The following is a 21,715-nucleotide window of genomic DNA, read 5'->3' as shown; positions in this document are numbered from 1 at the left end:
AGCGGGTGCCAGGGGGTGAGGACGCAGGCCCAGGCTGATGAAATGTTTTAGAGGCAGATGGTGATTGTTCTTACACGTGTTAAATGGTTACATTTTATGGTTTGTAAATAAAGATGTTAAAAAAAAAAAGTTGTCTGATTAAGGAGGTGTGAATGAAACAATACGAAGTCTGAGATTTGCTGGAAGCTCCCAAAGGGGAGGGAAGGGCAGGGTGCGGGGTCGCGAGGAGGGCGCCCTGACTGCCTGTTTCCCACACGAAGCAATTTCCCACCTGAGAAGGCAGGACACAGACCCTGCAGGCCAGGCAATAAAGAACATGGTGAGGCCAGGGCCCTTCCTCAGAGTAGGGGCGTTTTAACAATCTGACCCAGAGAGATGCTGGCTTCCTACAGGGAAAGCTGCACGGAGGAGCGAGGACAGAACGAGCATAGAACATGGGCCTGAGCGCTCTGCGTTACTCCTTCTGCTTCTGAGCAGGATTCTGAGTTTCCATAATAAAAACCTATAAACAGCCAGTGCACACACTGGCTAATGCGACAAATAAGTTTACCCAGTAAATTCTCCCAATAAACAACCTTGGTGAGCAGAGAAAAGGGAAGGGGCTGACTTTTTTTTTTTTTTTTTGTGGTACACGGGCCTCTCACTGTTGTTGCCTCTCCCGTTGCGGAGCACAGGCTCCGGACGCGCAGGCTCAGTGGCCATGGCTCACGGGCCTAGCCGCTCCGGGGCATGTGGGATCTTCCCGCACCGGGGCACGAACCCGAGTCCCCTGCATCAGCAGGCAGACTCTCAACCACTGTGCCACCAGGGAAGCCCGGGGCTGACTTTTAAAACCTCACAAACAATGGACGTTTTACATTTTCATCAGAACCAACTGGAAGAGACTGAAAGCTAACAGGACAGAGGAGGCCTGCCCTAGCTCCCACCCACAGCCTGGCCACCAGAACAGTGTCCCCGTGGACACCGGCGACGGGCTTGTGGCATCACTGCTGTCAAATTTGCTGAGGGCATTTGGAAATGCGTTCTCTCCTAACTTCACCTGTTTTGAATTTTAAATTTCAAGGCTGCTTGATATAAGATTTTTAAATATAGGCAGTTATATCTAATTACATGAAAAGTTAAAAAGTATTCATTAGACTTTTACAGCTTTTATTATATTTTTAACAGCTGGAACTTATTTTAGAAGAGATGGCTGTCCACGGAACTACTTTGGGGGATGGTCTGTTGTTTTGTTCTTTAAAGAAACTCAAGTCCTCCCTGGTCTAAGAGTTCCAGATTTTGCTCCCCAATGGTCTGTATTAATGCCTTACCTCCAACTGTCTGTTAGTGACAGGCCTTCCCCCGTCAGAGGTGGCCCACAGCCCACCGACCACTCATCTCCACGGCAAGGAAGCAGAGAACCAAGAAGGGAGGGGTGTGTGTGCCAGGCCTCCTCGCGCCCATGTCTGCAGCCCTCGGCCTTGAGCTACCCCAGCGACCTCTATGCAAGGCTCCTGTTTTACAGAAAGCCTCTGATTAGAAAACTAAAGCAGTTCCCAGCGATTTTTCACTTTGTAAGAAGGCATCATGGATAAATATTTTATTTTTATTTTATAAATTTTTAGAAAAGATTTATTTTATTTATTTATTTTTGGCTGTGTTGGGTCTTTGTTGCTGTGCACGGGCTTTCTCTAGTTGCGGTGAGCAGGGGCTACTCTTCGTTGTGGTGCACGGGCTTCTCATTGCGGTGGCTTCTCTTGTTGCAGAGCACAGGCTCTAGGTGCCTGGGCTTCAGGAGTTGTGGCTCGCGGGCTCTGGAGTGCAGGCTCAGTAGTTGTGGCGCACGGGCTTAGTTGTTCCACAGCATGTGTGATCTTCCCGGACCAGGGCACGAACCCGTGTCCCCTGCAGTGGCAGGCGGATTCTTAACCACTGTGCCACCAGGGAAGCCCTGGATAAATATTTTAGATTGCTCTCCCCTGGCTGTGGAGGGGCAGCTGTGAATTTGTAGAATTCTCCCACTTTCTTGCCTGGCACAGAGTGCTTCTCGAAGGCCCACTCGGGAAGCAGGTGGATGGGAATTCATGATAAAGCATGTTCTTCCAAGCTGTGTCCGTGAGTGCTGCGTGGAGACGGCTGAACAGAAGCAGGGCAGGACAGAAAGGCCAGAGGGGGTGAAGCAGTGGCCCGACCGATGCAGCCAATGGGTGACTGCCCCCACCCCGCCCCCAGTCCAGGAACATAGTCTGTCTTGGGACCCGCCACATCTTGGCACTGTCTGAGAGAGCAGAGAAGGCCTGTGTCAGTGTCCGATGACCGTGGGCAGCGGTGAGCCACTCCTTTGACAAGGACATGGGGCTTCCCCAGGGGACAGGGCCCTGCTGCATGGCCACACGGCAGAAATGGCACCATGCTGCTGCCCGGACCTTGCAAAACCGTAGCAGGAATTCATTTCTACACATCAAATCTATCTACACCCGTAAAAGCACCTGGGGCTACGGGCAGGGGCAGCCGTGGACATCAACTGCGTTTAAGGCCAAAATAAAGTTTTCATCCTCAACAGTCTGAAGGCGGCCGCTATGCAGGGGTCCCCTCCGCACCTCTGCAGCCCTCGGGCATCTGCTGCCGGCACTCTTTGAAGTTGATACTCTGTCCCTTCTGCCAGAGGAAAGTGCCAAGGCGGCTTCCTCTGCAGGAAGGGACCTCCGGAGCCCCCGACCTCGCTCCAAGTTTCTAGAGATAATCCTTTCTTCTTTGTGGGGGCCGGGAAGGTGGGAAGAGGAAAGGACGGCCACACGGCCATCCTTAAGAGCAACAAAGAAGCCCTTTAGGATTCCTGTCAAAGCAAAGCACAGATAACAGAACCAGAAATCCAACTTTTTGGGAAAGTTGATACTAACTGAAGAAACTGGAGAAGAAGGGACAACTCGGGCTTCCGATGCCATTTGAGCAGGACAGCACTGGGCTGGTCCGTCTTCTGTGAGGTCACTCGCATTTCACGCAACAACAGTCACTGAGCTCTGGCTCTGTCTCTCTTCAGTGTCACTGACCCCAAGATGTTTCAATGCCTAGAGCAAGAGGACGGGCACCCAGGGCACCAATAAACATGCTCCAGTCCACGGCGACTTGGCCAATGACTGAGTAAACACGGGGATGCCAGAGAGACCTGTGGGGAAGAGCCCACGTCACTGTGTGTGCCCCCCTCGAGGAGGGGCTGACACCACCACCCCCTCCATGTGTGGGCTGTGCTGTGATGACCTCCAATGAGGACACGGTGGAGACTTGGGACAGTGGAGACGCCTGATAGGCATGACCTCGGCCAGAGGTCAGGGCAACGTCCGCAGACAGGTCATGCTGAGGGCAGGGACTCCTGATCCGACGTGTCGACAACAGCACTTTACCTCTGGTCTTCCTCTCAAACCCATCACCACGACAACAATGAGAAAAACATCAGACAAATCCCGCCGGAGGGACATTCTACAAAACCCCTGATCGGTCCTCCTCAACACCGTCCAGGCGTCCAGAACAGGGGTGTCTGAGCCACCGTCCCAGCCCAGGGGGCCCAAGGAGATGCGGCAAACAAGATTTCTGTGGGACCTGGATGGGGTCCCGGGATGGGAAGGACTGAGAAGAGGTGAATGAACAATAGTGTCAACACTGGCTTGTTAAGTGTGACAAATGCACCGTCTAATGTAGAGGATAATAACGGGAAACTGGGAGTGGGACACACAGGAACTCCGCACTGCTTCTGCAGTAATTCAGTAGGTCTCAAACTCTTCTAAAATGAAGTCTGTGAAATTAAGAAAAGTCGAGGTAGCTGGGCAGCAACAACATCTGCACCTGTCAGGAGAGCTGCCTCCAACCCCGCAAACAGAACGCACAGAACGGCCGTCACCTCAAGGCCAGCCCAGCTCCCCTCCTGTGAGTGCAACACCCGGGGGCTCTGGCAACGGCCAAGGGAGGTGAACTCAGTTCTGGCCAGAACAGGACAGACTCGCCCTGCATCTGATGTGCCTGGCCCAAAGCTCCTTGCTGCAGACCCAGCGCCTGGCCACCCCCCACCCCGTCCCGCCTGCCAGAGCTGCGCCCTCTGCCAGCAAGACCTCCTCTATGAAACCCAGACATGGAACCAAGAGTGTCACGGAGCTGGCCCTGGCTGTCTGCCCTTCGGGGACGACTATGACTCCTGCTGTCACCCAGTCCCTGGGCACCATTAAATCACAACCTACTCCCGCCATGCTTGATTGAGACTCTGGGGGGCGGTGTGTGATCCCAAAGCCATGAGGCGCGGCCAAACCTGTGTCCTTGGAAACTCTGGGCCCCCCGGGCCGGCCTTGCACCTCTCCTGAGGGACCTGCTGGCCTGGTGGGCTTCTTACTGCCCGCTCTCGGTGGCAGCACTGTCCTCAGGGAGGCCCCCAAATGTCCAGCCCCTGGGTGCCAAGCCTCTGCCTCACTTCCTGTCTTGAAGAACCGTCTGGCGTCGTCTCCTTCCCATGTCCAGAAGACACGACAGGTATCAGGAAGGTGCACCCCTGCTGCCTGCTGCACCCTCTCTCAGAGTTTCTCAACCAACCCAGACAGAACAGAACCACAGCCTAAGGAAACACCACGACGGCAGTGCATCTGCTCCTCCTTCTCCTCCCTCTGGCCAGCAAAGTCCAAGGACTCCCTCACCCACCCCGTAGCTCCGACCCACCTGGCCCGCTTTGTGAGTCTGTGGCACCTTGACCCTATGGGGCCCCCTCCTACGGGCCGTGGGAGTTGTTCCCATTCCCTGAAAGGAGCCTGACAGTAGCCCTGGTCTAGAGGCAACAGGGCCCAGCTTCCAAGGCCTGAAAACCCAAAACCATGCCTGCCCTGCTCTTCAAGACGAGGTGGGGCAGGTGGGGAGGGCGGTTGTGGTCCTCGCCTTAGATCTGCCCACATGTGAAAGTACCGCCTTCTAACTGCCGGGCCTGGAACAGCAGAAACCCAGAGGAAGCTGGCACGTGTCCCTGAGAAACCACAGGGCGTGTGAGGAGCAGAGCTGACAGCCACTATGGACTCAGGGCCACACTGGTGCTGGCAGCAGAGGAAGGTTCCGGAGATACCCTGCAGGTGAAATCAGGAGGATGTGGAGGTTGGTGAAACATGGGGGAAGCAGGAAGACTCACAAACAAGTCCCAGATCTCCCCAGGATCCCACCTGGGGGACAGGCTGAGTGTGGACATGCTGATTTGTGGAGCTAGGGACACAGCTAAGCCAACAACACAGCCCAGGTGTCTATGGGGCCAGGGCTGGGTCTCAGCATGGCCATGGCTGGCCCCAAGCCTACCCATGCACTGCGCTGCCTCCAGGGTGCAGCTCCAGGAGAGGACCCCAGAGAGCTGGACCCTCACCCAGGGGCAGACCACCCCAGCTGGCCCTGTCTTGGTTCCCTTGTTTCTGCTGCAAGGTGGGAACACTGTGATCCTGCTCTCCCTCCTGCCACCACTAGACAAGCAGTTGATAACACCAGTCTTTTCTGGCTCCTCTGAAAGTATCGCTTCCCGAGTCTGAGGACCTGGGTCATCACCCTACAAAGCACTAACTGCATGACTAAAGCCACTCTCCCCAAAATGAAGATCTCTGACCATTGCCGCCATGAATTGGATTCATCAGGTTCCTGCTAGCCTCACCACGCATGTACTAGGACCATGTCAGGAGGGCGGGAGAAGGGCGGGCACGATCCCAGGATCCCAGAACGAGCAGGCTGTCTGGAAGGCTGCCTGACTCCGCCCAAGATATCGACATGGGGCCCCACCAGCCTCACTTGGCAGCAATGCTGCATCCCATGTCTGCTGAGGACGTTCATTTCCAACGCTGGGACTTCATCACAGATGCCAGTTGGGGTCAGCAGGAGCAGAGGGGACACCCACTTAAGAGAAGGAAGTGAGCAAGGCTTCAAGTGAAGCAGTGGCCATAGTGCATACAAGCCAGACTGGGCAGGCGCCGAGCCACCACCATGGGACCCCAGGGCAGGGGCCTCGGTGCCGGCCAAGATGTGCCCCGTGCACCTGCCTGGTGTCTCCTTGCCCCATGTGGGCTTCCTGTCCCCACTGCAGGCCACCAGCTGGATGACACTTGAAAGACATCCAATCAACAGTGTCCATTATCTGAGGATCTCACCCCAAACAGATATCCTTCTCCCTCAACTTAGAATAAATGGGACGTGAAAGAACAGAGTGTGTCTAACTTTCATGCTGGGGCATCAAGAAAAGGAAAGCCTAATTTCCATTTAAGGGGTCCTCACTCTCCCAGTAAGTTTCCAGCATCACTCTGACAACCTGGAAACTATCATCCATTAAGGAGCCCCGAGTCAAGGTGACCTGAGACACCTTCCAGATTGAGTGGCCTGCCCAGCCTCGCCTGGGGCCCCACACGTGGGCCACAGCAAGCAGCCTGCAGTTCCGCTGGGAACACAGATCTTCGGCATCAAGAATGTGGTAAATAATCCACTGGTTTCCACTGACAGGTTTTTGTTTTGTTTTGTTTTACATTTTTCACCTAAAACATCTCGTGTCATTTTTTATTAAAATAAATTTATTTTATCTTTGGCTGTGTTGGGTCTTTGTTGCTGCATGCGGGCTTTCTCTAGTTGCAGGGAGTTGGGGCTACTCTTCATTGCAGTGCGCGGGCTTCTCATTGCAGTGGCTTCTCTTGTTGTGGAGCAGAGGCTCTAGGTGCGTGTGCTTCAGTAGTTGTGGCTCGTGGGCTCTAGAGTGCAGGCTCAGTAGTTGTGGCGCATGGGCTTAACTGCTCCGCGGCATGTGGGATCTTCCCAGACCAGGGCTCGAACCCATGTCCTCTGAATTGGCAGGTGGATTCTTAACCACTGCGCCATGAGGGAAGCCCTCATGTGTCATTTCTGAGAAAACAGTTTTATTTTATTTTCCTTGAGTGAGCTTAAATTAATTCAAATCACATTTTTAAACACATCCAAGTGGAAGGGAGCAGAACATCTTTTTCACTGAAAAAATACAAGACTCTATTTTTGGCCATGTGTACTCAGACCAGTTTTCAAAAATCTTCCTGACCAACACATTCTAGATGTGACTAGAAATTACTGTTTAAAATTGACAGTGGAGAGGCTTCCCTGGTGGCATGGTGGTTAAGAATCTGCATGCCAATGCAGGGGACACAGGTTCGAGCCCTGGTATGGGAAGATCCCACATGCTGCCGAGCAAGTAAGCCCGTGTACCACAACTAATGAGCCTGCGCTCTAGAGCACACGAGCACAACTACTGAAGCTCGCACGCCTAGAGCTCGTGCTCCACAACAAGAGAAGCCACTGCAGTGAGAAGCCCATGCACCACAACAAAGAGTAGCCCACACTTGCCGCAACTAAAGAAAGCCCACGCACAGCAACAAAGACCCAACACAGCCAAAAATAAAATAAACAAATTTATTAAAAAACAAAACAAAACAAAACTGACAGTGGAGGGACTTCCCTGGTGGCACGGTGGTTAAGAATCTGCCTGCCGACGCATGGTACACAGGTTCAATCCCTGGTCTGGGAGGATTCCACATGCCGCAGAGCAACTAAGCCCATGCGCCATAACTACTGAGCCTGCGCTCTAGAGCCCGTGAGCCACAACTACAGAGCCCGCGTGCCACAACCACTGAAGCCCATGCACCCTAGAGCCCACGTGCCGCAACTGCTGAAGCCCGCATGCCTAAAGCCACTGCAGTGAGAAGCCCGTGCACTGCAACAAAGAGTAGCCCCTGCTCGCCACCACTAGAGAAAGCCCATAAGCAGCAACGAAGACCCAATGCAGCCAAAAATAAATTAAAAGAGAAAAGAGGGCTTCCCTGGTGGCGCAGTGGTTGAGAGTCTGCCTGCGATGCAGGGGACACGGGTTTGTGTCCTGGTCCGGGAAGATCCCACATGCCGCGGAGCGGCTGGGCCCGTGAGCCATGGCCACTGAGCCTGCGCGTCCGGAGCCTGTGCTCCGCAACGGGAGAGGCCACAACAGTGAGAGGCCTGCGTACCGCAAAGAAAAAAAAAAAAAGAAAAAAACCCCAAACTGACAGTGGATACAATTTTCCCGGTTGCTGGGTGAGGTACAGTATGGCCCGAGCCCCGTGTTACAGACAGGTGCATCCTCTGAGCAGGACACTGGAGCCAGGCATTGCGCTCCCCCTCTCTGTAACTCCAGCTGTTAAAACGGGGCAAAGGTACCCAGAATTCTCCCTCCTCTGACATGCACTAAATCACACGTGCCAAGAAACAGCAGCCTTTTAGACATCACAGACAACCCCAGCCAGAGTCCTCTTGTGCTGTAAACATCCACTGACCAGAAAGACTAGAGGCGGGCAGTGAATGCCTGTGGCCGCCGAGGAGGTCAGACAGCCCGAGGTGGCAGCACCCGTGAATCCCAGGTGGGGAGAAGCAGACAGGAATGAAGGACGCTTCCCTCGCCTCACAGCTGCCTGATGGGCACGAGGCACATTCCACCTACCGGGAGCCAGCCCCTATTTCTACCCTCACTGCTTGGGCCTTCAGAAAAGAAAATGCCATAAATCAGATGTAAATATCATTTGTCTAGGAACCCACACAGTTTCTGTATGGAACTGGACACAGGATGCACCACCACAGTACGATGTTGCCACCCACTTGGTGACCCCTGCAAAACCTGGTAGCCGACGCCCATCACTGTTTCTTCTGATCCACGCAGCCCACGCCACAACACCAGGGCACTGAAGTTTCCCAAAGTCTCTGAATAAATTCTGGCTCTGACTACGAGGGTGTTAGCTGGTCAATAGTTCAATATCAACATGAAGGCCCCGGGAGCAGGGAGGGGAGCCAGGGTGACTGAGATGTCAGCCTTCTTTTCCGTAGACTGGATGGGGAGAGGTGTCTTCAGCTCACACACTGAGTGTCACTCACACTTGCTCGGGGACCAGGGCCAGACGACAGGAGCTGGGAGGGGACCTCTGATGGCTCACGAGCTGAGTGAGTGACACTGAAGGAGTCCGGCGTCTGGGTTAAAACCCATTCATGTCATGGTCCAGGACCTAGCCAGCCCCTTTGACCTGGGCCAGCAGCCAAGAATGTCAGGCCACCGAATGAACCTTTCCTCCCAGAAAACAAAGGCTCTGGTGGGAACATGGCAGGAGGAGGCCCACAGGTGCTTAACCTCCTGCTCCTCTACACAGACACCACCCCTCCTCCACTTCCTGCTCATCCACGCAGACACCACCCCCTTGTCTACTTCCTCCATGTCTACACAGACACCCGCCCCGACCCCAGAGCTTTCTCTCAAGGCTTCACCTTCTCTTACAGAGTCCTCTGTGCTTCCTCTGGTAGGTGATTCTTCCCCAGGGCCGGAGCCCAGAACTTGAAGAAGAGTGGTACCCCCTCCTCCACTGTCAAACATGGCACAGCACTTCATGGCCCTCAATTTTCCTCCAAGCCTATCCAAGCCACACGCTGCACTGATGCCTCCGTCATGTTCCCATGTGACTCTCCCTCCATGGAGCCCAATGCTGCCTCTGACCTGTCCGGCACTGGAGCCTATTCCCCCCAGCAGGGCTGGCCTGAACTGTGACCACTGGCACCAGTTCCTCTCAAACAAGGAAGGAGCAGGTGGGAGCAGGAGCAGAGGAGTAAGCCTCCAAATCAAGCCCCACCACCAGAGTGCTCCCAGCAGCCCACCCAGCAGCTTCCACCTCCATCTCATGGCCCCCCAGCACAAGAGGCTGGCAATGCTATCTCAGGTGTGGCCATGACACTCCTAACAGAATCCCAATTACACCCAAATAAGGAAGCTCCCGGATTTTGGTTGAATGCGACCAGCAGGGTCTACCACAGCCTAATTAAAAGGGTGACATTTTCCAAATTAACGTAAGAAGTAAGCTCATTTGCTTGCTCCTGTTACTAGGAGGCCTCGTTGGGCTCTGAGGGGTAACACCCCTAGAACCCTGAGTTACCACGTGCCTGCATTATAGGTGCCCCATCCTTCCCTCTTACCAGATCTGCCCCACGTTGACCAGGGACATGTAGAGGACCCAGAGAGCAGCCATGAGAACCATATTGGCACAGCCGGAGACCAGGATGAAAGAGGAGATGCCCAGCCCGAGAAGAGCCAGCGCGTCCAGGTTGAAGTCCATGTGAGACCAGTCCAGCAGCCAGAGGACGGTGGGGGCATAGCTCACGGTCTCCCAGCTGACTTGCCCACGGAAATGCTGCTGCACACTCCTCAGGTACACTCTGCAGGGCAGCAGTCCCCTGTCTCCAATCAGCTGCTTGTTCTGATGGAAGGCCACCAAGAATGCCACAACTGGAAGGAAAAGAAGACAAAAGGAACATGAACAGGAACACAGCCCTCTGTAGATACTTTTCAGACGTGCAGGGCCTCGGCTAGGCAAGAAGATGAGGCAGAGTCTGACCAGTGGTTTGGAATCAAAGCGTGGACTCAAGGGTATTTCACAAAATCTTGGGGGAGATATTAGAAGATCCAACCTGGAGAAGTCATAATGTATGTGTATATGTATACATAGCTATGTGTGTTGTATCTACTTATACACAACGTATACGTGTATATAAAATAGACACACATTTATATAAAATATGTGCCTGATTACATAAAATGGTTAGTTAACTATCCCAGAATGAACTTTGCTTAAAGAAAATTTACAGTAAAACACTCATGTTAGAAAATAGAAAGGCCTCAAATCTAAACTTCTACTTTAAGAAATCAGAAAAAAGAGTAAATTATATATAAAACAAGCATCACAAAAGACATTTTTAAAAAGAGGTGAAATCAATGAAATTGAGAACAGGGAAAAACACAGAGAAAATCAATAAAACCAAAAGTTGGTTCTTCGATAAAATCAATGTAACTGTTAGAACTCTAGTCAGATTAACCAAGGAAAGAAGACACCAATATCAGGGATCAAAACAGAACACTGCTACAGATCCCACAGGTGTAAAAAGATAATACAGGAATACTACACATCTCTCTAAGATCTTGAGTTTGACAACTTAGATGAAATAGGAGAATTAGTTGAAGGACACAAACTACCAAAACTCACAAAAGAAGAAATAAAGATAATACATCACAACCAGCCAACTTCATCTCAGAAATGCAAGGCTGGTTCAACCCTCAAAAAACTATCCATGGGCGGAGATCACCTTCCTCCCCACAGATACATCAGAAATACATCTACACGTGGAACAACTCCTACAGAACACCCACTGAACGCTGGCAGAAGACCTCAGACCTCCCAAAAGGCAAGAAACTCCCCACGTACCTGGGTAGGGCAAAAGAAAAAAGAATAAACAGAAACAAAAGAATAGGGATGGGACCTGCACCAGTGGGAAGGAGGAAAGGTTTCCACACACTAGGAAGCCCCTTTGCGGGCGGAGACTGTGGGTGGCGGAGGGGGGAAGCTTCGGAGCCGCGGAGGAGAGCACAGCAACAGGGGTGCAGAGGGCAAAGCGGAGAGATTCCCGCACAAAGGATCAGTGCCGACCGGCACTCACCAGCCCGAGAGGCTTGTCTGCTCACCCGCCGGGGCGGGCAGGGGCTGGGAGCTGAGGGGATGGCAGGGAGAGGACTGTCGGCGTGAACACAGCCTGAAGGGGTTAGTGCACCACCGCTAGCCGGGAGGAGTCCGGGGAAAAGTCTGGACCTGCCGAAGAGGCAAGAGACTTTTTCTTCCCTCTTTGTTTCCTGGCGCGCGAGGAGAGGGGATTAAGAGCGCTGCTTAAAGGAGCTCCAGAGACGGGCGCGAGCCGCGGCTAACAGTGCGGACTGTCATGAGACGCTAAGGCTGCTTGTCATGAGACGCTAAGGCTGCTGCTGCTGCCACCAAGAAGCCTGTGTGCGAGCACAGGTCACTATCCACACCTCCCTTCCGGGGAGCCTGTGCAGCCCGCCGCTGCCAGGGTGCCGGGATCCAGGGACAACTTCCCCAGGAGAACACACGGCACGCCTCAGGCTGGTGCAACGTCCTGCTGGCCTATGCCGCCGCAGGCTCGTCCCGCACTCCATGCCCCTCCCTCCCCCGAGCCTGAGTGAGCCAAGGCTCCGGAATCAGCAGCTCCTTTAACCCCGTCCTGTCTGAGCGAAGAACAGACGCCCTCTGGCGACATACACGCAGAGGCGGGGCCAAATCCAAAGCTGAGCCCCAGGAGCCATGTGAACAAAGAAGAGAAAGGGAAATTTCTCCCAGCAGCCTCAGGAGCAGCGGATTAAAGCTCCACAAGCAACTTGATGTACCCTGCATCGGTGGAATACCTAAATAGACAACAAATCATCCAAAATTGAGGAGGTGGACTTTGAGAGCAAGACTTATTATTTTTTCCCTTTTTTCTCTTTTTGTGAGTGTGTACGTGTATGCTTCTGTGTGAGATTTTGTCTGTATAGTTTTCCTTTCACCATTTGTCCTAGGGTTCTGTCCATCCGTTCTTTTTTTTTTTACTTAAAAAAATTTTTTTTGCTTAATAATTATTTTTTATTTTAATAACTTTATTTTATCTTACTTCATTTTATCTTCTTTTCTTTCTTTCTCTCTCTCTCTCTCTCTCTCTCTCACCCTCCCTCCCTCCCTCCCTCTCTCTCTCTCTCTTTCTTTCTACTTTTTCTCCCTTCTATTCTGAGCCGTGTGGATGAAAGGCTCTTGGTACTGCAGCCAGGAGTCAGTGCTGTGCCTCTGAGGTGGGAGAGCCAACTTCAGGACACTGGTCCACAAGAGACCTCCCAGCAATATCAAATGGCAAAAATCTCCCAGAGATCTCCATCTCAACACCAACGCCCAGCTTCACTCAACGACCAGCAAGCTACAGTGCTGGACACCCTATGACAAACAACTAGCAAGACAGGAACACAACCCCACCCATTAGCAGAGAGGCTGCCTAAAATCATAATAAGTCCACAGACACCCCAAAACACACCACCAGACGTGGACCTGCCCACCAGAAAGACAAGATCCAGCCTCATCCACCAGAACACAGGCACTAGTCCCCTCCACCAGGAAGCCTACACAACCCACTGAACCAACTTTAGTCACTGGGGACAGACACCAAAAACAACGGGAACTACGAACTTGCAGCCTGGAAAAAGGAGACCCCAAACACATTAAGATAAGCAAAATGAGAAGACAGAAAAACACACAGCAGATGAAGGAGCAAGATAAAAACCCACCAGACCTAACAAATGAAGAGGAAATAGGCAGTCTACCTAAAAAAGAATTCAGAATAATGATAGTAAAGATGATCCAAAATCTTGGAAATAGAACAGAGAAAATGCAAGAAACATTGAACAAGGACCTAGAAGAACTAAAGAGGAAACAAGCAACGATGAACAACACAATAACTGAAATTAGAAATACTCTAGAAGGGATCAATAGCAGAATAACTGAGGCAGAAGAACGGATAAGTGACCTGGAAGATAAAATAGTGGAAATAACTACTGCAGAGCAGAATAAAGAAAAAAGAATGAAAAGAACTGAGGACAGTCCCAGAGACCTCTGGGACAACATTAAACACACCAACATTTGAATTATAGGGGGTCCCAGAAGAAAAAGAGAAAAAGAAAGGGACTGAGAAAATATTTGAAGAGATTATAGTTGAAAACTTCCCTAAATTGGGAAAGGAAATAGTTAATCAAGTCCAGGAAGCACAGAAAGTCCCATACAGGATAAATCCAAGGAGAAACACGCCAAGACACATACTAATCAAACTGTCAAAAATTAAATACAAAGAAAACATATTAAAAGCAGCAAGGGAAAAACAACAAATAACACACAAGGGAATCCCCATAAGGTTAACAGCTGATCTTTCAGCAGAAACTCTGCAACCCAGAAGGGAGTGGGAGGTCATATTTAAAGTGATGAAGGAGAAAAACCTACAACCAAGATTACTCTACCCAGCAAGGATCTCATTCAGATTTGATGGAGAAATTAAAACCTTTACAGACAAGCAAAAGCTGAGAGAGTTCAGCACCACCAAACCAGCTTTACAACAAATGCTAAAGGATCTTCTCTAGGCAAGAAACACAAGAGAAGGAAAAGACCTACAATAACAAACCCAAAACAATTAAGAAAATGGGAATAGGAACATACATATCGATAATTACCTTAAATGTAAATGGATTAAATGCTCCCACCAAAAGACACAGACTGGCTGAATGGATACAAAAACAAGACCCATATATATGCTGTTTACAAGAGTCCCAGTTCAGACCTAGGGACACATACAGACTGAAAGTGAGGGGATGGAAAAAAATATTCCATGCAAATGGAAACCAAAAGAAAGCTGGAGTAGCAATTCTCATATCAGACAAAATAGACTTTAAAATAAAGACTATTAGAAGAGACAAAGAAGGACACTACATAATGATCAAGGGATCGATCCAAGAAGAAGATATAACAATTGTAAATATTTATGCACCCAACATAGGAGCACCTCAATACATAAGGCAAATACTAACAGCCATAAAAGAGGAAATCGACAGTAACACATTCATAGTAGGAGACTTTAACACCTCACTTTCACCAATGGACAGATCATCCAAAATGAAAATAAATAAGGAAACACAAGCTTTAAATGATACATTAAACAAGATGGACTTAATTGATATTTATAGGACATTCCATCCAAAAACAACAGAATACACATTTTTCTCAAGTGCTCATGGAACATTCTCCAGGACAGATCATATCTTGGGTCACAAAACAAGCCTTGGTAAATTTAAGAAAATTGAAATTGTATCAAGTATCTTTTCTGACCACAATGCTATGAGACTAGATATCAATTACAGGAAAAGATCTGTAAAAAATACAAACACATGGAGGCTAAACAATACACTACTTAATAATGAAGTGATCACTGAAGAAATCAAAGAGGAAATCAAAAAATACCTAGAAACAAATGACAATGGCGACACGATGACCCAAAACCTATGGGATGCAGCAAAAGCAGTTCTAAGAGGGAAGTTTATAGCAATACAATCCTACCTTAAGAAACAGGAAACATCTCGAATAAACAACCTAACCTTGCACCTAAAGCAATTAGAGAAAGAACAAAAAACCCGGAAGTTAGCAGAAGGAAAGAAATCATAAAGATCAGATCAGAAATAAATGAAAAAGAAATGAAGGAAATGATAGCAAAGATCAATAAAATTAAAAGCTGGTTCTTTGAGAAGATAAACAAAATTGATAAACCATTAGCCAGACTCATCAAGAAAAAAAGGGAGAAGACTCAAATCAATAGACTTAAAAATGAAAAGGGAGAAGTAACAACTGATAATGCAGAAATACAAAAGATCATGAGAGATTACTACAAGCAACTCTAAGCCAATTAAATGGACAACCTGGAAGAAATGGACAAATTCTTAGAAATGCACAGCCTGCCAAGACTGAATCAGGAAGAAATAGAAAATATGAACAGACCAATCACAAGCACTGAAATTGAAACTGTGATTAAAAATCTTCCAACTAACAAAAGCCCAGGACCAGATGGCTTCACAGGCGAATTCTATCAAACATTTAGAGAAGAGCTAACACCTATCCTTCTCAAACTCTTCCAAAATATAGCAGAGGGAGGAACTCTCCCAAATTCCTTCTACGAGGCCACCATCACCCTGATACCAAAACCAGACAAGGATGTCACAAAGAAAGAAAACTACAGGCCAATATCACAGATGAACACAGATGCAAAAATCCTCAACAAAATACTAGCAAACAGAATCCAACAGCACATTAAAAGGATCATACACCATGATCAAGTGGGGTTTATACCAGGAATGCAAGGATTCTTCAATATACGCAATCTATCAATGTGATAAACTATATTAACAAATTGAAGGAGAAAAACCATATGATCATCTCAATAGATGCAGAGAAAGCTTTTGACAAAATTCAACACCCATTTATGATAAAAACCCTGCAGAAAGTAGGCAGACAGGGAACTTACCTCAACATAACAAAGGCCATATATGACAAGCCCACAGCCAACATCATCCTCAATGGTGAAAAACTGAAAGCATTTCCACTAAGATCAGGAACAAGACAAGGTTGCCCACTCTCACCACTCTTATTCAACATAGTTTTGGAAGTTTTAGCCACAGCAATCAGAGAAGAAAAGGAAATAAAAGGAATCCAAATCAGAAAAGAAGAAGTAAAGCTGTCACTGTTTGCAGATGACATGATACTATACATAGAGAATCCTAAAGATGATACCAGAAAACTACTAGAGCTAATCAATGAATTTGGTAAAGTAGCAGGATACAAAATTAATGCACAGAAATCTCTGGCATTCCTATACACTAATGATGAAAAATCTGAAATGGAAATCAAGAAGACACTCCCATTTACCATTGCAACAAAAGAAATAAAATATCTAGGAATAAACCTACCTAAGGAGGCAAAAGACCTGTATGCAGAAAATTATAAGACACTGATGAAAGAAATTAAAGATGATACAAATAGATGGAGAGATATACCATGTTCTTGGATTGGAAGAATCAACATTGTGAAAATGACGCTACTACTCAAAGCAATCTATAGATTCAATGCAATCCCTATCAAACTACCACTGGCATTTTTCACAGAACTAGAACAAAAAATTTCGCAATTTGTATGGAAACACAAAAGACCCCGAATAGCCAAAGCAATCTTGAGAACGAAAAAAGGAGCTGGAGGAATCAGGCTCCCTGACTTCAGACTATACTACAAAGCTACAGTAATCAAGACAGTATGGTACTGGCACAAAAACAGAAAGACAGATCAATGGAACAGGATAGAAAGCCCAGAGATAAACCCACGCACATATGGTCACCTTATCTTTGATAAAGGTGGCAGGAATGTACAGTGGAGAAAGGACAGCCTCTTCAATAAGTGGTGCTGGGAAAACTGGACAGGTACATGTAAAAGTATGAGATTAGATCACTCCCTAACATCATACACAAAAATAAGCTCAAAATGGATTAAAGACCAAAATGTAAGGCCAGAAACTATCAAACTCTTAGAGGAAAACATAGGCAGAACACTCTATGACATAAATCACAGCAAGATCCTTTCTGACCAACCTCCTAGAGTAATGGAAATAAAAACAAAAATAAACAAATGGGACCTAATGAAACGTCAAAGCTTTTGCACAGCAAAGGAAACCATAAACAAGACCAAAAGACAACCCTCAGAATGGGAGAAAATATTTGCAAATGAAGCAACTGACAAAGGATTAATCTCCAGAATTTACAAGCAGCTCACGCAGCTCAATAACAAAAAAACAAACAACCCAATCCAAAAATGGGCAGAAGATCTAAATAGACATTTCTCCAAAGAAGATATACAGACTGCCAACAAACACATGAAAGGATGCTCAACATCATTAATCATTAGAGAAATGCAAATCAGAACTACAATGAGATATCATCTCACACCAGTCAGAATGGCCATCATCAAAAAATCTAGAAACAATAAATGCTGGAGAGGGTGTGGAGAAAAGGGAACACCCTTGCACTGCTGGTGGGACTGTGAATTGGTTCAGCCACTATGGAGAACAGTATGGAGGTTCCTTAAAAAACTACAAATAGAACTACCACATGACCCAGCAATCCCACTACTGGGCATATACCCTGAGAAAACCAAAATCCAAAAAGAGTCATGTACCAAAATGTTCATTGCAGCTCTATTTACAATAGCCCGGAGATGGAAACAACCTAAGTGCCCATCATCGGATGAATGGATAAAGAAGATGTGGCACATATATACAATGGAATATTACTCAGCCATAAAAAGAAACGAAATTGAGCTATTTGTAATGAGGTGGATAGACCTAGAGTCTGTCATACAGAGTGAAGTAAGTCAGAAAGAAAAAGACAAATACCGTATGCTAACACATATATATGGAATTTAAGAAGAAAAAAAAATGTCATGAAGAACCCAAGGGTAAGACAGGAATAAAGACACAGACCTACTGGAGAACGGACTTGAGGATATGGGGAGGGGGAAGGGTGAGCTGTGACAGGGCGAAAAAGAGTCATGGACATATACACACTACCAAACGTAAGGTAGACAGCTAGTGGGAAGCAGCCGCATGGCACACGGATATCAGCTCGGTGCTTTGTGACCGCCTGGAGGGGTGGGATAGGGAGGGTGGGAGGGAGGGAGACGCAAGAGGGAAGAGATATGGGAACATATGTATAACTGATTCACTTTGTTATAAAGCAGAAACTAACACACCATTGTAAAGCAATTATACCCCAATAAAGATGTTAAAAAAAAAAATCTTCCAACAAACAAAAGCCCAGGACCAGATGGCTTCACAGGCGAATTCTATCAAACATTTAGAGAAGAGCTAACACCTATCCTTCTCAAACTCTTCCAAAATATAGCAGAGGGAGGAACTCTCCCAAACTCATTCTACGAGGCCACCATCACCCTGATACCAAAACCAGACAAGGATGTCACAAAGAAAGAAAACTACAGGCCAATATCACTGATGAACATAGATGCAAAAATCCTCAACAAAATACTAGCAAACAGAATCCAACAGCACATTAAAAGGATCCTACACCATGATCAAGTGGGGTTTATTCCAGGAACGCAAGGATTCTTCAGTATACACAAATCAATCAACGTGATACACCATATTAACAAACTGAAGGAGAAAAACCATACGATCATCTCAATAGATGTCAGAGAAAGCTTTCAACAAAATTCAACACCCATTTATGATAAAAACCCTGCAGAAAGTAGGCGTAGAGGGAACTTTCCTCAACATAATAAAGGCCATATATGACAAACCCCCAGCCAACAGCGTCCTCAATGGTGAAAAACTGACACCATTTCCACTAAGATCAGGAACAAGACAAGGTTGCCCACTCTCACCACTCTTATTCAACATAGTTTCGGAAGTTTTAGCCACAGCAATCAGAGAAGAAAAGGAAATAAAAGGAATCCAAATCAGAAAAGAAGAAGTAAAGCTGTCACTGTTTGCAGATGACATGATACTATACATAAAGAATCCTAAAGAAGCTACCAGAAAACTACTAGAGCTAATCAATGAATTGGGTAAAGTAGCAGGTTACAAAATTAATGCACAGAAATCTCTGGCATTCCTATACCCTAATGATGAAAAACCTGAAAGTGAAATTAAGAAAACACTCCCATTTACCACCGCAACAAAAAGAATAAAATATCTAGGAATAAACCGACCTAAGGAGACAAAAGACCTGTATGCAGAAAATTATAAGACACTGATGAAAGAAATTAAAGATGATACAAATAGATAGATATACCATGTTCTTGGATTGGAAGAATCAACATTGTGAAAATGACTCTACTACCCAAAGCAATCTACAGATTCAATGCAATCCCTAACAAACTACCACTGGCATTTTTCACAGAACCAGAACAAAAAATTTCACAATTTGTATGGAAACACAAAAGACCCCGAATTGCCAAAGCAATATTGAGAACGAAAAACGGAGCTGGAGGAATCAGGCTCCCTGACTTCAGACTATACTACAAAGCTACAGTAATCAAGACAGTATGGTACTGGCACAAAAACAGAAAGACAGATCAATGGAACAGGATAGAAAGCCCAGAGATAAACCCACGCACATATGGTCACCTTATCTTTGATAAAGGTGGCAGGAATGTACAGTGGAGAAAGGACAGCCTCTTCAATAAGTGGTGCTGGGAAAACTGGACAGGTACATGTAGAAGTATGAGATTAGAATACTCCCTAACACCATACACAAAAATAAGCTCAAAATGGATTAAAGACCTAAATGTAAGGCCAGAGACGATCAAACTCTTAGAGGAAAACATAGGCAGAACACTCTATGACATAAATCACAGCAAGATCCTTTTTGACCCACCTCCAAGAGAAATGGAAATAAAAACAAAAATAAACAAATGGGACCTAATGTAACTTAAAAGCTTTTGCACAGCAAAGGAAACCATAAACAAGATGAAAAGACAACCCTCAGAATGGAAGAAAATATTTGCAAATGAAGCAACTGAGAAAGGGTTAATCTCCAAAATTTACAAGTAGCTCATGCAGCTCAATATCAAAAAAACAAAAAACCCAATCCAAAAATGGGCCGAAGACCTAAATAGACATTTCTCCAAAGAAGATATACAGATTGCCAACAAACACATGAAAGAATGCTCAACATCCTTAATCATTAGAGAAATGCAAATCAAAACTACAATGAGATATCATCTCACACCGGTCAGAATGGCCATCATCAAAAAATCTAGAAACAATAAATGCTGGAGAGGGTGTGGAGAAAAGGGATCACTCTTGCACTGCTGGTGGGAATGTGAATTGGTACAGCCACTGTGGAGAACAGTATGGAGGTTCCTTAAAAAACTACAAATAAAACTACCATATGACCCAGCAATCCCACTACTGGGCATATACCCTGAGAAAACCATAATTCAAAAAGAGTCATGTACCAAAATATTCATTGCAGCTCTATTTACAATAGCCCGGAGATGGAAACAACCTAAGTGCCCATCATCGGATGAATGGATAAAGAAGATGTGCCAATATATACAATGGAATATTACTCAGCCATAAAAAGAAATGAAATTGAGTTATTTGTAGTGAGGCGGATGGACCTAGAGTCTGTCATACAGAGTGAAGTAAGTCAGAAAGAGAAAGACAAATACTGTATGCTAACACATATATATGGAATCTAAGAAAAAAATGTCATGAAGAACCTAGGGTTAAGACGGGAATAAAGACACAGACCTACTAGAGAATGGACTTGAGGATACGGGGAGGCGGAAGGGTAAGCTGTGACAAAGTGAGATAGTGGCATGGACATATATACACTACCAAGCGTAAAACAGATAGCTAGTGGGAAGCAGCCGCATAGCACAGGGAGATCAGCTCGGTGCTTTGTGACCACCTAGAGGGGTGGGATAGGGAGGGTGGGAGGGAGGGAGACACAAGAGGGCAGAGATATGGGAACATATGTATATGTATTAACTGATTCACTTTGTTATAAAGCAAAAACTAACACACCATTGTAAGGCAATTATACCCCAATAAAGATGTAAAAAAAAATAAAAATAATATACACCTTATTTTACTTTTATTTATAACTTAAGGGCTTCCCTGGTGGCGCAGTGGTTGAGAGTCCGCCTGCCGATGCAGGGGACACGGGTTCGTGCTCCGGTCCTGGAAGATCCCACATGCCGCGGAGCAGTTGGGCCCGTGAGCCATGGCCGCTGCGCCTGCGCGTCCGGAGCCTTGTCTCCGCAACGGGAGAAGCCACAACAATGAGAAGCCCGCGTACCGCAAAACAAAACAAAACAAACAAACAAAAAACTATCCACGGGGACTCCCCTGGTGGTCCAATGGCTAAGTCTGCACTCCCAATGCAGGGGGCCTGGGTTCTGTCCCTGGTCGGGGAACTAGATCCCACATGCCGCAACTAAGAGTTCACATGCCACAAGTAAAGATCCTGCACACCGCAACTAAAAGATCCCACGTGCCACAACTAAAAGATTCTGCATGCCGCAACTAAATATCCCACACGCGGCAAGGAACATCCCAAGTGCCTCAACTAAGACCCAGGAAGCCAAACAAATAAATAAATAAATATTTTTAAAAAAATCAATGTAATCACCACACTAACAAACTAAATCAGAAAACCATAAGATAGTATCAACAGACCCACAAAAAAGTACATGAAAGAATTCATCCATTCATGGTAAAAAAACTTTCAGCAAATTAGGAATAGAAG

At 47.1% G+C, this 21,715-nt stretch overlaps 1 protein-coding gene across 1 annotated transcript in view; it reads right to left on the bottom strand.

The window, feature by feature from the left end:
• Positions 1–3,021: 3,021 nt before the first annotated feature.
• The window catches only part of LOC309973495 (lipase maturation factor 1-like), a gene marked incomplete at its 3' end in the record, with an annotated part of 28,413 nt that continues 9,719 nt past the window's right edge, over positions 3,022–21,715 (bottom strand). The window contains exons 2-3 of the mRNA XM_082857790.1: positions 9,973–10,282; positions 3,022–3,145 (exon numbers count right to left, since the gene is read on the bottom strand). Coding sequence (XP_082713916.1) covers positions 3,022–3,145; positions 9,973–10,282 — 434 coding nt within the window. The remainder of the gene's footprint in view (positions 3,146–9,972; positions 10,283–21,715) is intronic.

The sequence above is a fragment of the Leucopleurus acutus genome (assembly GCF_964270905.1).
Source record: "Leucopleurus acutus genome assembly, chromosome: 16".
NCBI lineage: Eukaryota > Metazoa > Chordata > Mammalia > Artiodactyla > Delphinidae > Leucopleurus > Leucopleurus acutus.
This window is presented reverse-complemented; position numbering and strand designations above follow the sequence as displayed.